The 22,673-nt window shown below is 43.6% G+C and overlaps 1 protein-coding gene across 1 annotated transcript in view; it reads left to right on the top strand.

Annotated features, from left to right (window-relative positions):
• LOC141264331 (uncharacterized) overlaps window positions 1–22,308 on the top strand; it is a 204,314-nt gene extending 182,006 nt beyond the window's left edge. The window contains exon 2 of the mRNA XM_073676621.1: window positions 20,520–22,308. Within this exon, the coding sequence (XP_073532722.1) occupies window positions 20,528–21,994 (1,467 nt within the window). The 5' untranslated portion in view covers window positions 20,520–20,527 and the 3' untranslated portion in view covers window positions 21,995–22,308. The remainder of the gene's footprint in view (window positions 1–20,519) is intronic.
• The last annotated feature ends 365 nt before the right edge of the window (window positions 22,309–22,673 follow it).

Here is a 22,673-nt window from a genome sequence, read left to right as displayed (position 1 = left end):
GAGGCAAAAACGCTCAGGAAATTTGTGCTTCAAATTTGCATCATACGCACATAGCCTGAGACTGCTAGAGAGGAGCCTGTGGATCGGAGACCTCAGTGAGTGTGAGGTCAGGAGGTCTGCAGTGAGCGGCAGCTGGACGCTGCTCACCTTCTCATACTGTACATTCATAATAATAATAATAATATTTATTTATATAGAGCCGACATATTCCGCAGCGTTTAACAATTCACAGGTTCATATACAACAGCCATAAGTAACATAGCTAAAGATAATACAATAGTTACAGCAAAAATAATGACAACCCTGCTCGTAAGAGCTTACAATCTACAATGAGGTGGGGGTGACACAGCGGACAATGGCTTATTTACAAGGATGGTCCAGCCATCTTGAGGAGATGAGGGATAGATAAAGGCTGCATGATGAGCTCATCACCAGCCAGTATCTGTAGTGCTTTTGGTTCAGTCGAGACTTATGTTTGGAGAAATAAGGGATGGGCTATAAGAATATAAAAGGACTTTGATTAGGGAAGGTGATAGGCTGCTTAAAACAGGTGTGTTTTTAGGGAGCGCCTAATAGTGCGGATGTTAGTCGAAAGTCGCTTGCGGAGCGTAGAGAACGGGTAGGCTGATATACAGAAATGAGGGAAGAGATGTAGGGGGGTGCCACACTGTAAAGGGCTTTGTGGGTGAGAACAAGCAATTTAAATTGGATCCTATAATTCATGGGCAGTCAGTGCAATGACTGGCACAGAGCGGAGGAGTCTGAGTAAGGCTGTGTGCCCACTATGCGTTTTCCAAGCGTTTAGGCTGCGGAATTTCCGCAGCATAAACGCTTGGGAAACGCTTGGTAATCTGCCCCCCCATGGTCCCCAATGACAAGCCTCAATGTCAATGCCCATGCTGCAGATTTTTCCGCACCGTTTGTGCTGCGCTCAAAAATCCGCAGCATGTCCATTAATTTTGCGGACACGCAGCGTAATCGTCGCCATTGACTTGCATTGAAACGCATAATATCCGTGTCAGTACATTTGTACACACGGATATTATGCGTTTCTATGTGCGGATGGTACCCAAGTCTGGAGGAGAGGAGACTCTCATCCAGACCTGGGTACCATAGAAACTGTAAAAAAAAAGAATTTTAAATAAAAAATAAAGATTATACTCACCTTCCGATGTCCTCCCGATGTTTTGTACGCTTCGTCCGGTCTCTTGCAATGCTCGAGCTGTTGTGAAGGACCTGCCATGATGTCACTGAGTCATGTGACCCATCACATGGCTCAATGACGTCACCGCAGGTCCTTCACAACAGCGTGAGCCGCCCAACACACCGGACGCAGCGGAGATAACACCGGGGGACAACGGAAGGTGAGTATAAACTTTATTTTTTACCATTCTTATTCTTTTTTTTTAACTAACTTGGTCACACTACTATAAATCCATGCCGGTTGCATGGATTTATATAGTGTGAACAAGTTTTCAAGCACTTTTCCAAGTGATGCTAAAATCACTTGGAAAAGAACTTGATAACCCGCATGCAGAAATGCATGCAAAGACGCTTGACAAACGCTTCTACCTGGCGGGAAAAACGCATGTAAAAAATGCATGTGTTTTTCCTGCCAGGGAGATGCAGCAAAAATATGCAGCATTTCTGCATCGTGGGCACATAGCCTAACGGTTAGCCAAATAGATGACCCTGGCTGCAGCATTAAGGATGGACTGGAGGGGGGAAAGTCGAGTGAGGGGGAGGCCAATTAATAGAGAGTTACAGTAGTCAAGGCGGGAGTGGATCAGGGCAACGGTGAGGGTTTTTGTTGTTTCCAAGGTGAGAAAGGGGTGCTAAAATCACTTGGAAAAGCGCTTGATAACCCGCATGCAGAAATGCATGCAAAGACGCTTGACAAACGCTTCTACCTGGCGGGAAAAACGCATGTAAAAAATGCATGCGTTTTTCCTGCCAGGGAGATGCAGCAAAAATATGCAGCATTTCTGCATCGTGGGCACATAGCCTAACGGTTAGCCAAATAGATGACCCTGGCTGCAGCATTAAGGATGGACTGGAGGGGGGAAAGTCGAGTGAGGGGGAGGCCAATTAATAGAGAGTTACAGTAGTCAAGGCGGGAGTGGATCAGGGCAACGGTGAGGGTTTTTGTTGTTTCCAAGGTGAGAAAGGGGCGGATTCTAGAGATGTTCTTCAGTTGCAAGCGACAAGAGCGGGCAAGAGATTGTATGTGGAAGGTGAAGGAGAGATTGGTGTCAAACACAATGCCCAGACAACGCGCCTGCTGGCTCGGCATAATTGTGGTGCCACACACGGAGAGAGAGATGTCAGATTTAGAGAGGTGAGTAGACTGCGGGAGTAGAAGAAGTTCAGTTTTGGAAAGGTTGAGTTTCAGTTAGAGAGAGGACATGATGTTAGAAACTGCAACCAGACAGTCACTGGTGTTCTGTAGTACAGCGGGGGTAAGGTCAGGGGATGAGGTGTATAGTTGTGTGTCATTAGCATAAAGATGGTACTGAAAGCCAAATTTGCTGATGGTCTGTCCAATTGGGGCTGTGTAGAGAGAGAAGAGAAGAGGGCCAAGGACTGAACCCTGAGGAACCCCAACAGTGAGAGGAAGAGGGGAAGAAGTGGAGCCAGCGAACGATACACTGAAAGAGCGGTCAGATAGGTAGGAGGAGAACCAGGAGAGAGCAGTGTCTTTTATGCCGATTGAGTGGAGCATAGAGAGTAGGAGGTGGTGGTCAACGGTGTCGAAGGCTGCAGAAAGGTCAAGAAGAATGAGCAGAGAGTGATCGCCATTACGTTTTGCTGTCAGAAGGTCATTGGTTACTTTGATGAATGCAGTTTCTGTAGAATGTAGGGGGCGGAAGCAGGACTGTGATGGGTCTAGAAGAGAGTGAGTGGAGGTAACTGGTAAGGCGGGAGTAGACCAGACGCTCCAAGAGTTTAGAGATGAAGGGAAGATTGGAGACTGGTCTGTAGTTGTTTGTGCAGGAAGTGTTAAGAGAGGGCTTTTTTAATAATGGAATAATGATGGAGTGTTTGAACGAGGAGGGGAAAATACCAGAAGAGAGGGAGAGGTTGAAGATTTTAGTTAGGTGAGTAGTGACGACTGAAGAAAGAGACTGTAATAGATGAGAGGGGATGGGGTCAGTGGTGCATGTAGTGGGATGAGAAGAAGAGAGGAGCCTGGAGACTTCGTCTTCTGTGACTGGGTCAAATGTGGAGAGTGATCCAGAAGGGATGTGGGGGGGGGGGGGGATGGGAGTCACGGCACTTGGTGGCTGGGAGCTGATTTCCTGACGGATGGTGTCTATTTTCTCTGTGAAGTAGGAGGCCAAGTCCTCGGCACAAATGCCCGTGATGGGGGCCTGTGCTTTAGGACTGAGGAGGGCGTGAAAGGAATCGAAGAGTTTTTTGGGGTTGTTGGATAGTGAGGATATCAAAGTGGTGAAGTAGGTCTGTTTGGCGAGGTGAAGGGCAGAGTTATATGTTTTTAAAATAAATTTGTAGTGGATAAAGTTTTCTGGTGTCCGAGTTTTCCTCCATTCGGCACTTCTAGAACAACGCTGGAGAAATCGGGTTTGCGGTGTGAGCCAGGGCTGTTTTACTCTGTGTTTAGAGGTTCTAAGGGTGAGGGGCACTACTTGGTCCAGCGTGCTTCTGAGAGTGTCATTGTAGTGGTTTACAGCCAGATCAGGACAGGAAAAAGAAGAGATTGGGGACAGTGATGAGTGAAGGGAGTCTGTAAGTGTATGAGGGTTAATGGCTTGTAGATTTCTGAATGTGTGATAGGTAGTAGTGTGCTGGGGCAGGTGAGGATTTGTGAGTGTGAAGGAGAGAATGTTATGATCAGAGAGGGGAAGAGGGGAGTTATTTAGGTGGGGATTGAACTAAGCCGGACAAAGACCAGATCAAGGGTGTTTCCATCTTTGTGTGTCTCAGAGGTTGAAAGCTGTGAGAGGCCAAGAGAAGTGGTTAAATTTAGAAGCTGGGATGCAGATGAGGCGGTGGTGCTGTTTATGGGGATGTTGAAGTCTCCCAGGATAAGGGTCGGTAAATCTGAGGACATGAAGTGCGGCAGCCAGGCAGAAAAATGGTCAAGGAACTGGATGGGTGAGCCTGGGGGACGGTAAATGACTGCTACTCTGAGGGAGAGGGGATGGAAGAGCCTGATGGTGTGGACCTCAAAAGAAGGGAATGAGAGTGATGGTACTTGGGGGGATGACCTGGAAGGTGCAATGTGGGGACAGGAGAATGCCGACCCCACCACCAAGTCTGTCTGCAGGTCTCGGGGAATGGGAAAAATGCAAGCCACCATGAGAAATAGTGGCAGGGGAGACAGTGTCAGAATCCTGGATCCAGGTTTCAATGAGGGCCAGCAGATTGAGAGAGTTGGTCAGAAAGTAATTGTGCAGGAAAGGAAGCTTGTTGCATACAGAACGAGGATTCCACAGTGCGCAATTGAAGGAGGGAGACGAAGGAGTACAGCTGATGTTAATAAGGTTAGCAGGGTTTCGATATGAGGTGGGCGAAGGGTTCAGGATGGCAGAGGGTGGTCCGGGGTTAGGAGAGATATCCCCTAAAATGAGTAGTAGCAGTAAAAAGAGAAAGAGCAGATAGTTTTTGGATTCATGACATGGTTTCTTGTGCAATACCTTTGGATGAGACAGAGTGAGATTTGTCATGAAGTTCAAAAGAGCATGGGAGCTGTACATGGAAGAGGGAAGGAGAAAGGGGCAGATATGGATGAGTCGTGATGGAGGGGGGATAGGGCGGTGGAGGCAGGAATAAAGTACATAGTTAGACAAGAGTACAAAGTGTGAGTTACCTGACTCCTGCCCTGAATGACTGCCATTGAAATGACTGTCAGACACTTGTCGAACAGGACACTTTGCTGAAGAGGACACGTGCATGCACGCCACACCACGTTCACCCCTTATGAGATGTATAGATTTATAGGAAGGACTATAGCATCAGGTGAGAGGGATTGTGGGAGCTGATTGTGACTAAATTGCCAGCTGCTCAGCTCACCAGGGGGGTGGAGGGCTGATCAAAGAAACAGGCCTAGCACACTATGCCTGACACAGTGTAACACCTTTCACCATCAGATAAAGTCTACAATGATGGCAGGACATCCAGGATTCTATATTATCCTGTCTGCGGCCGCTGCTGGGGCGCCATGTGAGTTATTGCAGGACTCTGAGCTTTGATGCAGATTAGGGTCTCCTGTCAGTACGGAAAGTTCAGTCTGGTGCAATAAAGCACACTGAGCCCCAGCGGAGGCCACAGAGATAACAATACATGACTGATCACACCTGAACCTACAGCACATCACAGATTATACTATATGGCTCTATATGTACAGTACAGGCCAAGAGTTTGGACACATCTTCTCATTTAAAGATTTTTCTGTATTTTCATGACTATGAAAATTGTACATTCACACTGAAGGCATCAAAACTATGAATTAACACATGTGGAATTATATACTTAACAAAAAAGTGTAAAACAACAAAAAATATGTCTTATATTCTAGGTTCTTCAAAGTAGCCACCTTTTGCTTTGATGACTGCTTTGCACACTCTTGGCATTCTCTTGATGAGCTTCAAGAGGTAGTCACCAGAAATGGTTTTCACTTCACAGGTGTGCCCTGTCAGGTTTAATAAGTGTGATTTCTTGCCTTATAAATGGGGTTGGGACCATCAGTTGTGTTGTGCAGAAGTCAGGTGGATACACAGCTGATAGTCCTACTGAATAGACTGTTAGCTGCTTTTTTCTTTCCATAATACAAATTCTAAGTAAAGAAAAACGAGTGGCCATCATTACTTTAAGAAATGAAGTCCGAAAAATTGGGAAAACTTTGAAAGTGTCCCCAAGTGCAGTTGCAAAAACCATCAAGCGCTACAAAGAAACTGGCTCACATGAGGATCGCCCCAGGAAAGGAGACGAAGAGTCACCTTTGCTTCTGAGGATAAGTTTATCCGAGTCACCAGCCTCAGAAATCGCAGGTTAACAGCAGCTCAGATTAGAGACCAGGTCAATGCCACACAGAGTTCTAGCAGCAGACACATCTCTACAACAACTGTTAAGAGGAGACTTTGTGCAGCAGGCCTTCATGGTAAAATAGCTGCTAGGAAACCACTACTAAGGACAGGCAACAAGCAGAAGAGACTTGTTTTGGCTTAAGAACACAAGGAATGGACATTAGACCAGTGGAAATCTGTGCTTTGGTCTGATGAGTCCAAATTTGAGATCTTTGGTTCCAACCACCGAGTCTTTGTGCGACGCAGAAAAGGTGAACGGAAGGACTCTACATGCCTGGCTCCCACCGTGAAACATGGAGGAGGAGGTGTGATGGTGTGGGGGTGCTTTGCTGGTGACACTGTTGGGGATTTATTCAAACTTGAAGGCATACTGAACCAGCATGGCTACCACAGGATCTTGCAGCAGCATGCTATTCCATCCGGTTTGCGTTTAGTTGGACCATCATTTTTTTTTCAACAGGACAATGACCCCAAACACACCTCCAGGCTGTGTAAGGGCTATTTGACCAAGAGGGAGAGTGATGGGGTGCTACGCCAGATTTCCTGGCCTCCACACCAGACCTGAACCCAATCGAGATGGTCTGGGGTGAGCTGGACCGCAGAGTCAAGGCAAAAGGACCAACAAGTGCTAAGCATCTCTGGGAACTCCTTCAAGATTGTTGGAAGACTATTTCCGGTGACTACCTCTTTAAGCTCATCAAGAGAATGCCAAGAGTGTTCAAAGCAGTCATCAAAGCAAAAGGTGGCTACTTTGAAGATCTTAGAATATAAGACATATTTTCAGTTGTTTCACACTTTTTTGTTAAGTATATAATTCCACATGTGTTAATTCATAGTTTTGATGCCTTCAGTGTGAATGTACAATTTTCATAGTCATGAAAATACAGAAAAATCTTTAAATGAGAAGGTGTGTCCAAACTTTTGGTCTATACTGTATATGTGAGGTCTTGTAGACAGGGAGAGGTGTGATCAGTACAGTGTATATCTGTGTACATAATATACCATATACAGATTAGCCTATGATCTACGGTGATGCACACATCAAATGTTTTAAAAAATACACATTACTATATAACATCAGATGTCTGTAGTCACAGTACATCATAAACTAATCATGTATTCCCCTATATACTGCATGTATGTTGTATACTGTGTGAACAGACATCAGATGTTATGTACAGGTTAATGTGGTGTGTATAGTATAATATCTGATGTTTGGTAATTATTATACTACAAAGTCCAGCTCATGGACCGAGACAGCCGAAAGGCTGAAAACTGTGGCACACGGGCCGCACCTGACCCTCCGATTTCCCAATATCACCGCTGTCTGCATCCCCAAGATGCAGGCTGCGTTGAATACATTAGTGGAGGATGGAACCGCTCGCTCCTACTTCCACCAATCAGCGTGTGCGACTGACACAGCAAGCGTGATGACATCACTACATCACGTCTGCTGTGCGGAGAGTCAGTGTACCCGAAACTGGTGCAGAGCGCCGGGGAAACGAGAGCGAGGTGAGTATGTGTTGTTTTTTTTCTTTCATATGTGTATGGGATGTGTGCCTGCTTATAGGGGGCTATGGGAGGACTCACACTGTATATAGGAGGCTATGTTGGGGCTCATTGTATATAGGAGACTATGTAGGTCCCCACACTGTATATAGGAGGCTGTGTGGGGGATCATACTGTATATAGGAGGCTATGTGAGAACTCACACTTTATATAGGAGGCTATGTGGGTCCTCACACTGTATATAGGAGGCTGTGTAGGTCCTCACATTGTATATAGAAGGCTATGTGAGTCCTCACACTGTATATAGGAAGCTATGTGGGTCCTCACACTGTATATAGCAGGCTGTGTGGGGGCTCATACTGTATGGAGTAGGCTATGTGGGGGATCATACTGTATATAGGAGGCTGTGTGGGTCCTCACGCTGTATATAGGATGCTATGTGGGTCCTCACGCTGTATATAGGAGGCTGTGTGAGTCCTCACGTATATAGGAGGCTGTGTGAGTCCTCATGTTGTATATAGGAGGCTGTGTGGGTCCTCACGCTGTATATAGGAGGCTATGTGGGTCCTCACACTGTATATAGAAGGTTATGTGGGTCCTCACACTGTATGTAAGAGACTGTGGGGGCTCATACTGTATGTAGGAGGCTATGTGGGTCCTCACACTGTATATAGGAAGCTATGTGGGTCCTCACACTGTATATAGCAGGCTGTGTGGGGGCTCATACTGTATGTAGGAGGTTATGTGGGGCATCATACTGTATATAGGAGGCTGTGTGGGTCCTCATTCTGTATATAGGAGGCTATGTGGGTCCTCACGCTGTATATAGGAGGCTGTGTGAGTCCTCACGTTGTATATAGGAGGCTGTGTGGGTCCTCACACTGTATATATGAGGCTATGTGGGTCCTCACACTGTATATAGGAAGCTATGTGGGTCCTCACACTGTATATAGAAGGTTATGTGGGTCCTCACACTGTATGTAGGAGACTGTGGGGGCTCATACTATATGTAGGAGGCTATGTGGGGGCTCACACTGTATATAGGAGACTATGTAAGTCCTCACACTATATATAGGAGGCTATGTGGGTCCTCACACTATATATAGGAGGCTTTGTGAGGGCTAATACTGTATATAGGAGGCTATGTGGGTCCTCACACTGTATATAGGAGGCTGTGTGGGGGCTGATACTGTATATAGGAGTCTATGTGAATCCTCACTGTATATAGGCGGCTATATAGGTCCCCACACTGTATATAGGAGGCTATGTGAAGGCTCACACTGTATATAGGAGGCTATGTGAGGGCTCACATTGTATATAGGAGGCTATGTGAGGGCTCACATTGTATATAGGAGGCTATGTGAGTGCTCACATTGTACACTGCTCAAAAAAATAAAGGGAACACTTAAACAACAGAATATAACTCCAAGTAAATCAAACTTCTGTGAAATCAAACTGTCCACTTAGGAAGCAATACTGATTGACAATCAATTTCACATGCTGTTGTGCAAATGGAATAGACAATACTGTAGATGGAAATTATTGGCAATTATCAAGACACACTCAATAAAGGAGTGGTTTTGCAGGTGGGGACCACAGACCACATCTCAGTACCAATGCTTTCTGGCTGATGTTTTGGTCACTTTTGAATGTTGGTTGTGCTTTCACACTCGTGGTAGCATGAGACGGACTCTACATTCCACAGAAGTTGCTCAGGTAGTGCAGCTCATCCAGGATGGCACATCAATGGAGCTGTGGCAAGAAGGTTTGCTGTGTCTGTCAGCTTAGTGTCCAGAGGCTGGAGGCGCTACCAGGAGACAGGCCAGTACACCAGGAGATGTGGAGGGGGCCGTAGGAGGGCAACAACCCTGCATCAGGACCGCTACCTCCGCCTTTGTGCAAGGAGGAACAGGAGGAGCACTGCCAGAGCCCTGCAAAATGACCTCCAGCAGGCCACAAATGTGCATGTGTCTGCACAAACGGTTAGAAACAGACTCCATGAGGGTGGTATGAGGGCCCGACGTCCATAGATGGGGGTTGTGCTCACAGCCCAACACCATGCAGGACACTTGGCATTTGCCACAGAACACCAGGATTGGCAAAGTCGCCACTGGCGCCCTGTGCTCTTCACAGATGAAAGCTGGTTCACACTGAGCACGTGTGACAGAGTCTGGAGACGCCATGGAGAGCGATCTGCTGCCTGCAACATCCTTCAGCATGGCCGGTTTGGCAGTGGGTCAGTAATGGTGTGGGGTGGCATTTCTTTGGAGGGCCGCACAGCCCTCCATGTGCTTGCCAGAGGTAGCCTGACTGCCATTAGGTACCGAGATGAGATCCTCAGACCCCTTGTGAGACTATATGCTGGTGCGGTTGGCCCTGGCTTCCTCCTAATGCAGGACAATGCCAGACCTCATGTGGCTGGAGTGTGTCAGCAGTGTCTGCAAGATGAAGGCATTGAAGCTATGGACTGGCCTGCCCGTTCCCCAGACCTGAATCCGATTGAGCACATCTGGAACATCATGTCTCGGTTCATCCACCAACGTCACGTTGCACCTCAGACTGTCCAGGAGTTGGCAGATGCTTTAGTCCAGGTCTGGGAGGAGATCCCACAGGAGACCATCCGCAACCTCATCAGGAGCATGCCCAGGCGTTGTAGGGAGGTCATACAGGCATGTGTAGGCCACACACAATACTGAGCCTCATTTTGACTTGTTTTAAGGACATTACATCAAAGTTGTATCAGCCTGTAGTGTGTTTTTTTACTTTAATTTTGGGGGTGACTCCAAATCCAGGCCTCCATTGGTTAATAAATTTGATTTCCATTGATGATTTTTGTGTGATTTTGTGGTCAGCAAATTCAACTTTGTACAGAACAAAATATTCAATGAGAATATTTCATTCATTCAGATCTAGGATGTGCTATTTGAGTGTTCCCTTCATTTTTTTGAGCAGTGTATATAGGAGGCTATGTGGGGCTCTTTGTATATGAGAGGCTATGTGGGGGCTCATACTGTAAAAAGGAGACTGTTGTGGCTCACACTGTATAGGAGGTTATGTAGGGGGTTCATACTGTATATAGGAGGCTATGTGAGGGCTCATTGTATACAAGGGCTATAATAATAATAAATGCTATAATAATAATGTGTGGGTTCATACTGTACATAGGAGGCTATGTGGGGGCTCACATTGTATAAGGGCTATGTGGGGGCTCACACTATATAGGGGGCTTATACTGTATAAAGAGGGCTTTGTGGGGCTCATACTGTATATAGTGAGGCTATATGGGGGCTCATACTGTACATAGGAGGCTATGTGGGGGTTCACACTGCATATAGGGGGCTATATGAGGGCTCATACTGTATACAAGAGGCCATGCTGGGATCATAATGTATATAAGGGCTATGTTTGGGCTCACACCTTATATAGGGGGCTTATACTGTACATAGGGTGCTATGTGGGGCTCAAACTGTATATAGTGAGGCTATATGTGTGCTCATCCAGTATATAGGAGGGCTGTATGTGGGCTCATACAGTATATAGGGGGAATTCAGCATACTTAATTCTGCTCAATATTAAGTGATATTATTTTATATTAATTGTAGTTTATATTAATGTTGCGCAGAATTCATTTCAGCCTATTGGTTTGTCCCTCCATAACGGTCACGTTCTCTCTTGTAGCCCCTCGGGAAAATTAATTGCCCACCCCTGATATATACCATCATATATTATCCAGTATATACCATCTGATGTCTTTATCAAAGTATGTCATATACAATCACATATTATCCTGTATACTGGATGTAATATACAATGTGCACAGACATCAGATGGTACATACAGGTTAATATGTAACTAGTGCATATTACACTATGAGTACAGACATTAGATATTACACCAGTCACATATTATCCTGTATGTGGTATATACTATGTGCACATACATCACATATTATATACAGGATAATTGGAGGCTGGTATAACATCTGATGTGTGTATCACAGTATATCATATACCATCACATATTATCCTGTATACTGGATGTAATATACTGTGTGCACAGACATCAGATGGTACATACAGGATAATATGTGACTGTGGTATACAATATATACTATGTACACAGACATCCCATATCATATACAGGATAATATGTGGCTGGTAGAATATCTGATGTGTGTATCACAGTATATCATATAGTATATCCTCAATGGATGTGATATACTGTGATACAGACATCCAGTGTTATATACAAGATAATATGTGACTGGTGTAATATCTGATGTCTGTAGTCATAGTGTACTATATAACTCTCACATAATATTCTGTATACAATATCTGATGTGTGTAGTCATAATATATCATATACCAATACAGATAAGCAAATTGATTGGCCACCAGACCAGAGCCCTGCAAGCCTCCTCCTAACTGCCGGCACCTCCGACTCTTCTTTTGATTATAGTCCTTGCATGATGTCATCTTTGTGGAGTGACCCATACATGACATTGTGCCAGGCTACAATTCAAAGGAAGAGAATGAGGACGCCGTCATGTAGGAGGCTCGCAGGGCTCCTATTCAGCAGCCACTGAATATTCTTCTGACCACTGGACCAGTGTCCTACAAATTGCTTGTCTCTATATACTGTATATTCTCCTATATATATTGTACTCTATGTGATATAATATGTACAGTATACTGTGTGCACGGACATCAGATGGGACATACAGGATAATTAGTGACTGCTACATCATATACTTTAATGTGGAGTTGAAGTTTACATTGATGACTTGCTTGATCAAGTATGTTTGAAAAAACGGCATGCTGGTGACAGTTTAAAGCCTTGAAGGACACTGCACGGCAAGGAGCGTTAACTTACACCCGCTCATGACAGTGTCCATCATTGAGCGTTATGTGGTTAAACTGAATGACTTGGGTCAAACCTTTGGGATATCCTTTCACAAGCTTCTTAGAATAGGTGGTCGGAATTTGGGCCCATTCTTCCTGACAAAACTGGTGTAACTGATCGGGTTTGTAGGTCGCCTTGCTCACACTTGCCTTTTCAGCTTTGCCCATAAATTTTCAATAGGATTGAGATCAGTGATTTGTGATGGCCCTCCAAAACATTGACTTTGTTATCCTTAAGACACTTTGTTACCATTTTGGCAGTATGCTTCGGATCATTGTGCATTTGGAAGACTCGTTTCCGCCCACTCTTTAACTTCCTGGCTGATGTCTTGAGATGTTGCTTCAGTATTGCCACATAATCTTCTTCTCTCATGATGCTATCTATTTTGTGAAGTGCACCAGTCCCTCCTGCAGCATAACAACCCCAAAACATGATGCTGCCACCCTCGTGTTTCACAGTTGGGACGGTGTTCTTAGGCTTCCAAGCTTCTCCCTTTTTCCTCCAAAACGTAACGATGGTCATTATGCCCAAAAAGTTCAATATTAGTTTCATCAGACCACAGGACATGTCTCCAAAAATTAAGGTCTTTGTTCCTGTGTGCATTTACAAACATTAATCTGGCTTTTTTATGTAACTTTTGGAGAAAAGGCTTCTTCCTGGCAGAGTGGCCTTTCAGCCCATGTTGATACAGTACTCGTTCACTGTGGTTACTGACACAGTCTTACCAGCTTCCGCCTTCATCCTCACAGGGTCTTTTGCGTTTGTCCTTAGGTTGATATGCACATGTCGGATCAAAGCATGTTCATCTCTGGGACACAGAACCTGCCTCCTTCCTGAGCGGTATGATGGCTGGACATTCCCATCTTGTTTGTACTTGCATATAATTGTTTGTACAGATGAATGAGACACTTTCAGGTATCTTGAAATTGTACCCAAGGATGAGCCAGACTTGTTCAAGTCCACAATTCTGTTTCTGATATCTTGGCTTATTTCTTTAGACTTTCCAATGATGCTACACAAAGAAGCAGTGTGTTTCAGGTATGCGTTAAAATACATTCACAGGTGTGTCTCTAATTAACTCAGATGTTGCCAAAAAAACTATCAGAAGCTTCCAATCCAAACAATGACATCATCATATGGGCAGTCCAAAACTGTTTAAAGGCATTGCAAACTTAGTGTATGTAAACTTATGACTGTGCAGTAAGCAATAAAAATGCCTTAAAACATTCTCTTTCTCTCATTATTCTGGCATTTGGCAAATATTAAAAATTATGGTAATCCTAATTGACCTAAAACGGGAAAGGTTTATTTTGATTTCATGTCAGATATTGATAAAAACATACATATGTGTATTTTTATATAGTGTATGTAAACTTCTGGTTTCAACTGTATATACTATAGTGTATGTGTGTATGTAGTATATACTGTCTGTGTGTGTATATATTGTCTGTGTATGTAGTATATACTAGTATGTACTGGCCATGTGTGTGTATATATAATGCAGGTAAACAGTATGCAACAGTGGAGACACAGGCAGAACAAAAGTATATTTCTTTTATTTAACAACTAATATTAATTGTAAAACATGTATTATATGGTTACAATTTCTTTACAATGTTTGACAGTAAAATAAGCAGGAAATCACATAACAGAATAAAATATGAGAATATATTAGAATTCAGGGGCTCGTGGTTTAAAATGATCTACTGGAAGGAAGGGGAACTAGATTGCCATTAACTATACTGGGCAAGAGCCAGTCTTTTAAAGCTTTGGCAATATTCTGTTCCTATCACAACTCGCTGCTCGTTTCACCCGTCACTCTCTATCCACTTCCGCGATGCCACTCTGGCGTCTGCTGGTCCCCGTCTGACTACTGTCTTTCCCTCTAACCGTGCCCGGTACCATATGTCTCTGTCAGAGGTAACGGCCCGTCTCACGCGTTCTTCCTGGTCGCCGACCCAACCATGAAGCTCCGATCTGACACCTTCAGAGTTTCTGCGACGTCCTGTCACTGGGCACACGTCTGAGAATTGTGCCACCACAACCTGTTCCCATTCTGTCGACCGACATCACCCGGATGAGTAACCTTGACTAGTGTCGCTCGGATCTTCTGGGCTTGACTGTCGACGTCTGGGCTGGGAATCTTGACTGTCGTCGCTAGGGTCTTCGGGGCTTGACTGTCGACATCTGGGCTGGGCGGATACGTGCATTTTTTTTCCTGACAGGAGCTCCGGACGCTGCTGTTGCTCCTCCCATCTCTCTCTTCAGCGCCAGAATCACCTCAGAACTTGCACACGCGCTGTTTTTCTCCTCAGCTCGTTTCCCTGACAACTCTGTACCCAGAGTCCTGATCAAACTCCTCTTCTCTGCCACGCCTCCATGCTGTTCTGGTTTCACAGTGTCTCGTTACATTCCTCCCTTATAAGGAGACAAGACAGATGTTTACAAGTGTGTGTTGCTTCTTTAAGGGTAGTCCAACTTCTGTCAAAAGCCACACACATGCCTGAGTTTTCTGTTGGATTTGCATCCAGATTAACTCATCTTGTGTGTACTGCCTAGGAAGAATGCCTGCATTGGCTCGTTCTGTCCTGCGCTATTCTCCCAATAGAGGTTCTTCTGAGAGATCTGAGGTTACAGTCGGTTCAGTGGGCGTCGGCCCCGGTAGTTCCGTTGGTACATTGATCCACCCTTCATCATGATCGACTGCTAGTTCAGTTATTGTTTCTAGTCGGGTCTTCAGGGGGAGGACCTTTTCTCCTTTTTCCACCTCTGAAAGGCATGGGGGAAGCATATTCCTTTGCAGCACTCGCGCCGGGGCACTCTCTTCACCTTCCTGTCGAACTTCATGAACCGGGCTATTTGGGTGAACTCTCCTCACAATTCGATAGGGCACTTCCTCCCACCAGTAATCTAACTTATTCTTGGGTTGCTTGGCTCGTATTAACATCAGCTCTCCTGTCTGAAGGTGTTTTTCCTGTGTCTGACTTTGGATGTGGTATTCTGTCTCCTTAAGTTTCTATTCCACCAAGCGTCTCATCATTTGAAGTTGATGACGATGTTACCGAACCCATGTAGTTGGGTGACTTCTCAGATATTTATCCTCTAACTCTAGTCCTAATTTGGTAATTTCTCGACAACCTCGCCCAAACAGTTATGTGTAGGGTGTGTATCCAGTGGTCGCATGAACCCGATTGTTATACACCCACACAAGCTCAGAGACACAGCAGTTAATCTTAATTATGCCAGGCGTAAATTCTGTAGGACCAGAATGATAGACTATTGTCTGAATTGTTGACTATTGAATTTATGTGTTTCTTCGGTCGGTCGAGACACATGGACTTTTGTCATGAGTCTGAATGTTGACTCTTCTTGTAGGTTGAGTTGATATTTGTTAATTGATGAATGGCTGTTATTTACCTCTTATATCAGCTCCTACAATTTAATGTCTTTGCAAGACAGGGACGCACGGTCACTGAACAATGATGTTTGCTAATATGTTGATTACGCATTATACCAGGCCATGCAGTTTGTTTACTTGTATTGTTTGGGCATTTATAGTTTATCCTTCAATGTTTGCAAGTCAACATTGGGGGATGAACTGTGAATGCTCAACCAATGGGAGTTAATATCACCACCTTTTTCTCTTGACCCGTGGATGATGGCTTCAAGGACAGTTGTGGACTATATAAAGGGGCCTCTGCCTCCATGTGAGTCTACAGGATGTCAGCTTAGGGGACCACGGCCCCTGCTGGAAGAACACAGATCTGCCCCAATGACCATCTCTGAACACTCAGAGACAGTATGAAGAATCCAGGTTGGAACAATGAGGTCACCTGGCCATATACCTCCATGGACTGTCAGCTTCTTAAGCTTTCCGCTACCTACTCCCTGTGGGTGCCCGCCCAAAGCAGGATGCCACTGGTTGGGGTAGTTGGTCCTGGAAGCCCTGAATTCACAGCTGCTCTAATCCCAGCCAGTCAGTGGAAGGGTGAGACTCTGTAATTTGCACCATTTTGTGTATTTGCTGGGACTGTTCTATATGTTATTGTCTGTTTGGTGGTTCAATAAAGTATTGCCACACTGTTTTACCCTCACTCTGTGCTGTAAGAGTAGTATTCTGCCCATGAAAGACCCCAGCTTTCGGTTTTGCCTGCACTGCTTATCAAAAATAGAAGAGACCCTGCGTCACAATGTTACCGCCAATCAAAGCCCATGTTACCGCCAATCAAAGCCCATGGTTACCACGCTGTCACACAGATGACAGCGTGGCAAACAACGGATGTTCAGGCCCTCCATTCATTTGAATGGGGTCTAGTTCGGGTACCGTTCTGATACCCGAACCGAACTTTTTTAAAATGATTGGCTGAAACTGCCGGACTCGAAAATCCAAGGGCTCGCCCATCACTTGTTGCAATCCATTTTCCCCTAGCCAGATAGGTGGAAGTCATTTGGAAATTAAAAAGGCTGTGTTTGCATTAAAGAGCTCAAATTAATTTTCCTACAATGGTAATTAACAGTCTTCCACTAATTTTTGCAATGAGAGGCTTTTTAATTATGCAATTCGCGCAAATTTGAATTTCAAAAGATACGCTTATCTCTAGTTTTTAGATATAGTGCATAGATAGCAAATTTAACTTTTGTAAAGAGTGAAAGAAAGTCTAGATATTGTTCTGCTTCAAAGAGTATTACAATGATAATGATGTTTTGCTTATAGAATTTTTTCTACTTTTGTAATGTGAGGAATTAGCCAGAGGCAGGCCTCATGGCTCTATCACGTGGACTCTTTATTAACAATTTATAATGGTCTGTCTGAGTTGCAACAATATGAAACCAGCCTCTGCCAATTATAATTCAGGTTTTTGAACTGAAGAAAAAATGTTTAAAACAGTCACTGCAGCAGTTACTTGATGGTATTTGAACAGCACAGTTTATTACTCTAGCTGTTATTCCCATCATTGATACACGACTCGTTAAATTTGGAGCATCTTACTCCAGTGAACTGTTCATCAGAATGGCAGATTAATGAATAAGGGTCAAAGCCTTTTGCCTTTGATAGTGCATCTTTTGCTATTTGTTCACGTTTATTGTGCCAAATACTTCAAAATGCTAAATAAGGATATGTGCTAAAGCTGTCTGTTTAGCCTTCCCACTGAAATGTAGTAGTGGCGAGTGGGGTTGGGGTTCATGTCAGCCTTATATTGGCGGCTGACATGAAGCCCAAGTTAGTAATGGAGGGGCATCTCAAAGTTTTCAACGCTTTTTCAATAAAAACACCGCCAGAATAAAGTCTTTTATTGAAATAAAATTACACACAGTTTTAATCAGGGCTGTGGAGTCAGTACGCCAAACCTCCGACTCCTCAATTTCCATGACACCGACTCCAACTCCGACTCCACGACTCTGACTCCCTCATACATGGCTCATGTTTAAGTGATAAATTTACTGTAGCACAGATTCATCTCAGCTAAAAGTCTAGACCCTTAGATCAGGAATAGGACAGACATTTATAGGACATTTCATAACTTTCCCAAATTCTTATGAAAAAATATTCCCCACAGACTGCATTGAACTACTGTACCCAATTTATTATATATTTTAGGAGTCGGAGTTGGTCCACCAAAATGGGCTCCGACTCCGGCTCCTCAGCCCTGGTTTTAATATTTTTTTTATTGTTTTCTCAATCCCCGACGCCCTCGTCTCCTGAAAAGAAAGTAAAAAACAATCATATCCCTCACTGTCTGCCATCATGACATAATCCAGATTGTCCCATGGCGATCCGAGTCACTTCTACAGCAGTCACATCAATCACTGATGTGACTGCTGTAGAAGACAGCACTGTACACTGACAGGAGTGAAATCACTCCTGTCAGTGTACATGGCTGTGCTGCAGGCTGAGGTCATGTGAGTTCATCAGCTGATCAGCTCCGGTGACCTCATAATGCATCAGTACTGCTTGGGAACATTCGTGAGAATATTCCCACACAGCACCGCTGCTGTAAATTGAGGTCCCGGAGCTCGTCAGCTGATCTCCAGCTGATGAACTCGCCTGACCTCAGCCGGCAGCAGCGATGTACACTGCCGGGAGCGAATGCGCTCCAGTCAGTGTACCGCCAGCAGCCGAGATGATCGCGTCGCCAGGGGACATCAGGAGGATAGCAGGACACTGGGGGATGCCAAACAAGTTAGTATAAAAGGTGTTTTTTTTATTTTAAATACATTTTTACTTTTTTTTTCCCACCGCGCACAGCCCCGGCTTGGCTGAGGAGACTACTTCTCCCCTCAGCCACGCCGCTCTCGCTGTTATCAGCTGGAGCGGCGGTCGGATGATGGGAGAAGTAGTCTTCTTCCCTGGCCTGGGTACCATTCTTTGAGCATTTTTGAGCTGCAGAAACGCTACAAAGAATGGACATGCTGCGTATTTTAACATAACGACAATCCTGAGCGGAAATATTCGCATCATGTGCACAGCACATCAGGATTGCCATTGCATTAGCTGGCAGATGGATTACCTAGCATTTTTGGTGCATTTCCGTGTGGAAAAAACGCAGCGAAAATGCATCAAAAACGCTCGATGTGCACTTAACCTAATATGGTTAACAAATTTAGTTCAAAATCAAAGATGCTCTTTTTTGTTCTTAACCTTTTTTACACTTCGTTTTAAAGCAAAAAGTTGCATATGCAATTAAATAGTCACATGCAAATTTAACATTTGCACAAAAATTTGACAATTGATGAATCGGCCACAAACATCTGCAAAGCAAATATCCTGACCTCAATTGTGAACATAAAAAACAGGTGTACACATTTAAAATAGTATTCAAAAACGGTTCATATTAACCCTTTCACCCCAAAGCCTGTTTTCACCTTCCTGACTAGGGCAATTTTTTTAATTCTGACCAGTGTCACTTTATGAAGTAAAAACTCTGGAATTCTTCAATGGATCCCGGTGACTCTCAGATTGTTTTCTTCGTGACATATTGTACTTCATGATAGTGGTAAAATTTATTTGATATGACTTACGATTATTTGTGAAACAATCTGAAATTTGCTGAAAATTGTGAAAATTTTGCAATTTTCAAAATTTTAATTTTTGTGCCCTAAAATCAAAGAGTCATGTCAAGTCAAATAGTTAATAAATAACATTTCTCACATTTCTACTTTACACCAGCACAATTTTTGAAACATTTTTTTTTTGTTAGGAAGTTGGAAGGGTTAAAAGTTGACCAGCGATTTCTCATTTTTACAACAAAATTTACAAAACCATTTTTTTTAAGGGCCAAGTCACATTTGAAGTGACTTTGAGGGGTCTATATGACAGAAATATCCAAAAGTGACACCATTTTAAAAACTGCACCCCTCAAGGTGCTCAAAACCACATTCAAGAAGAATTCAAGAAGTTTATTAACCCTTCAGGTGCTTTACAGGAATTAATGGAATGTGGAAGGAAAAAATAACCATTTGGCTGTGTGCCCACAATGCGTTTTTTATGCGTTTCCGCAGCGGCAAAAGCGCTGCAGAAACGCTTAAAAAATGCATGGTAGAAGGCATTATCATTGCGGAAAAAAACGCAGCACTACCAATTATTTTGCGGAAGTGCTGCGTTTTCGCCGCCATTGACTTGCATTAGGACGTGCCAATTCCGCAAGACTACATCTGTACTTGCCTAATTGGCACGTTCTAATGTGCGGATGGTACCCGGGTGTGGAGGACAGGAGACTCTGTAAATGCTGTAAAGAAAAGAATAAAATAAAAAATAAAGATATATCACAGGTCAACAAAAAAATATTTTTTTTCTGGTGCCAAAGATATTTTAATGAATTTGGGGTATTTTTGGGGTGCTGATTCTGAATATGCAATCAGTTTTGCCAGATTGGCTCTAGTTTTTGAGATTTTTGGTATCTTATTTATAGCACGTGTTGGTAAATGCGACACGTCATCTCATTAACTTCTTTAGATTAGTACTTGAACTGAGCAGTTCTCAGTTTTGTGTTAATTAGTGTTCTAGAAGTTTGTTCATAGCTTGATTTTTATACTAACTTTATGTTGTTGTCTGTTTTCCAGTGAAAAGCATGAACTCATCAAGAAGAAGTTGCCTTAACGATCCAGACTCATTCTGTTACATTTGTGGTGAATATACACTGCCAAAACATAGAAGAAACATAACAGACTTCGTAAAAAAAGTGTATTTGGCCTATTTTGGGGTTATGCTTGGGGACCAAGACAAGTTTTGGGCACCACACATAGTGTGCAAAGCATGTATCGAATTATTACGAAAATGGAGCAGAGGACAAAGAAAAAGCTTCAAATTTGGTGTTCCAATGGTGTGGAGAGAGCAAAAAAATCATCATGATGACTGTTATTTCTGTGCAGTGCAAGTGCAAGGATTCAATAAGCATAAGAAACGAAAATGGGAGTATCCTACCATGGAATCTGCAAGAAGGCCTGTCCCTCATTGTGAAGATGTGCCTGTACCTGTGTTTACCATGTTACCTGACCTTCCCCCACCTGATGATGATGAAATGCAGGGTATGGAGCTAAGCATTAGTTCTGGAAGTGAACCAGAATATGAAGGAAGTTTCAGAACACCTACGCAATTTACCCAAGGAGAGCTCAACGATCTAATAAGAGACCTCAACCTCTCAAAAAGTGCATCCGAACTTTTAGCTTCCAGGCTAAGTGAGAAAAATTGTCTGACGCCTGGAACTAAAATTACATCTTACAGGACCAGAGAAGAAGCACTTCTTCAATTTTTCTGTGAAGATGACCTACTTGTATATTGTAAGGATATTCCTGGCCTGATGCTGCAAATGGGTTTACAAGTATATCGTCCTGAAGACTGGAGGCTTTTCATAGATAGTTCTAAAAGGAGTTTGAAATGTGTTTTGTTGAACAATGGCAATCAGTGTGCATCTCTTCCAGTAGCTCACTCAACTAAACTTGTAGAACAATACAAAAATGTCAAAATGGTCTTGGAGAAACTGTGCTACCATGAACATTCGTGGCTGATATGTGTTGATTTAAAAATGGTCAACTTTTTACTTGGACAGCAAAGTGGATACACAAAGTATCCTTGCTTCATCTGCATGTGGGATAGTAGAGCAAAACATCAGCACTGGGAGAAAGTGGATTGGCCTCCAAGGGACACCTTGACAGTAGGAGCATCAAACATAGTGAACGAACCTTTGGTGGACTGGGAAAAAATCATTCTACCACCACTTCACATAAAGTTAGGATTAATGAAGCAGTTCGTCAAGGCATTAGATGGTAATTGCTTCATGTACATCTGCAGATCTTTCCCTGGTCTTAGTAGCGAAAAACTGAAGGCAGGAATCTTTGATGGTCCTCAAATTCGGAAACTCATTAAAGATTCAAATTTTCCTAAGGAAATGAATGACATGGAAGCTGCTGCATGGTGTAGTTTTGTGTTGGTAGTGAAGAACTTCTTGGGAAATAAAAAGGCAGACAATTATGAAGAACTGGTACAAAACATGCTATTGAGATTTAGAAATCTGGGTGTAATCTGGGTGTACACATGAGCATTAAATTGCATTATCTTCACAGTCACTTGGACAGATTTCCAGAAAATCTTGGAGATTTTAGCGAAGAACAAGGGGAGAGATTTCATCAGGATATTATGGTGATGGAGGAAAGGTACCAAGGCAGATGGGACAGACATATGATGGCTGATTACTGCTGGAATCTACAGCGTGACTGCCCGAAAAGCTCACATAGAAGAAAATCATATAAAAAGCGCTTTTCCAGAGATTAAATGTCTCCTATCTTTCATGTCTTGTTCATTTTTGAAGATTACTTTCTAAAACTAGTTAAAATAAACTATAATCAACATTTACTTTGTTTAATTTATAGTATTCATGACAATATCAATAAAGTTAATGCGCGTGTAGCAAATTACGTCATTTTTTTACATTTTACAGAAAATATCAAGAACTAGAGCCAATCTGGCAAAACTGATGACATATTCAGAATCAGCACCCCAAAGTTACCCTAAATTCGTGGAAATATCTTTGGCACCAAAAATGCTGTTGACCTTATATTCACCTTCCGACGGCCCCCGGACTCCTTCCCTGTGCTTGCCTACAGATCGCGCAGGTCTGAAGGACCTGTGGTGACGTCAGTCATGTGACTGCAGGTCCTTCAGTACAGCGTACCGCGATCTGCCGGCAGCCAGCAAAGGAGCACAGCAAGACTGCAGGT

The sequence above is a fragment of the Phyllobates terribilis genome, unplaced genomic scaffold (assembly GCF_046119375.1).
Source record: "Phyllobates terribilis strain yellow unplaced genomic scaffold, ASM4611937v1 Scaffold_4__5_contigs__length_816908805, whole genome shotgun sequence".
NCBI classification, from domain to species: domain Eukaryota; kingdom Metazoa; phylum Chordata; class Amphibia; order Anura; family Dendrobatidae; genus Phyllobates; species Phyllobates terribilis.
Note: the sequence above shows the minus strand (reverse complement) of the source record. Positions and strands in the feature narration are given on the sequence as shown.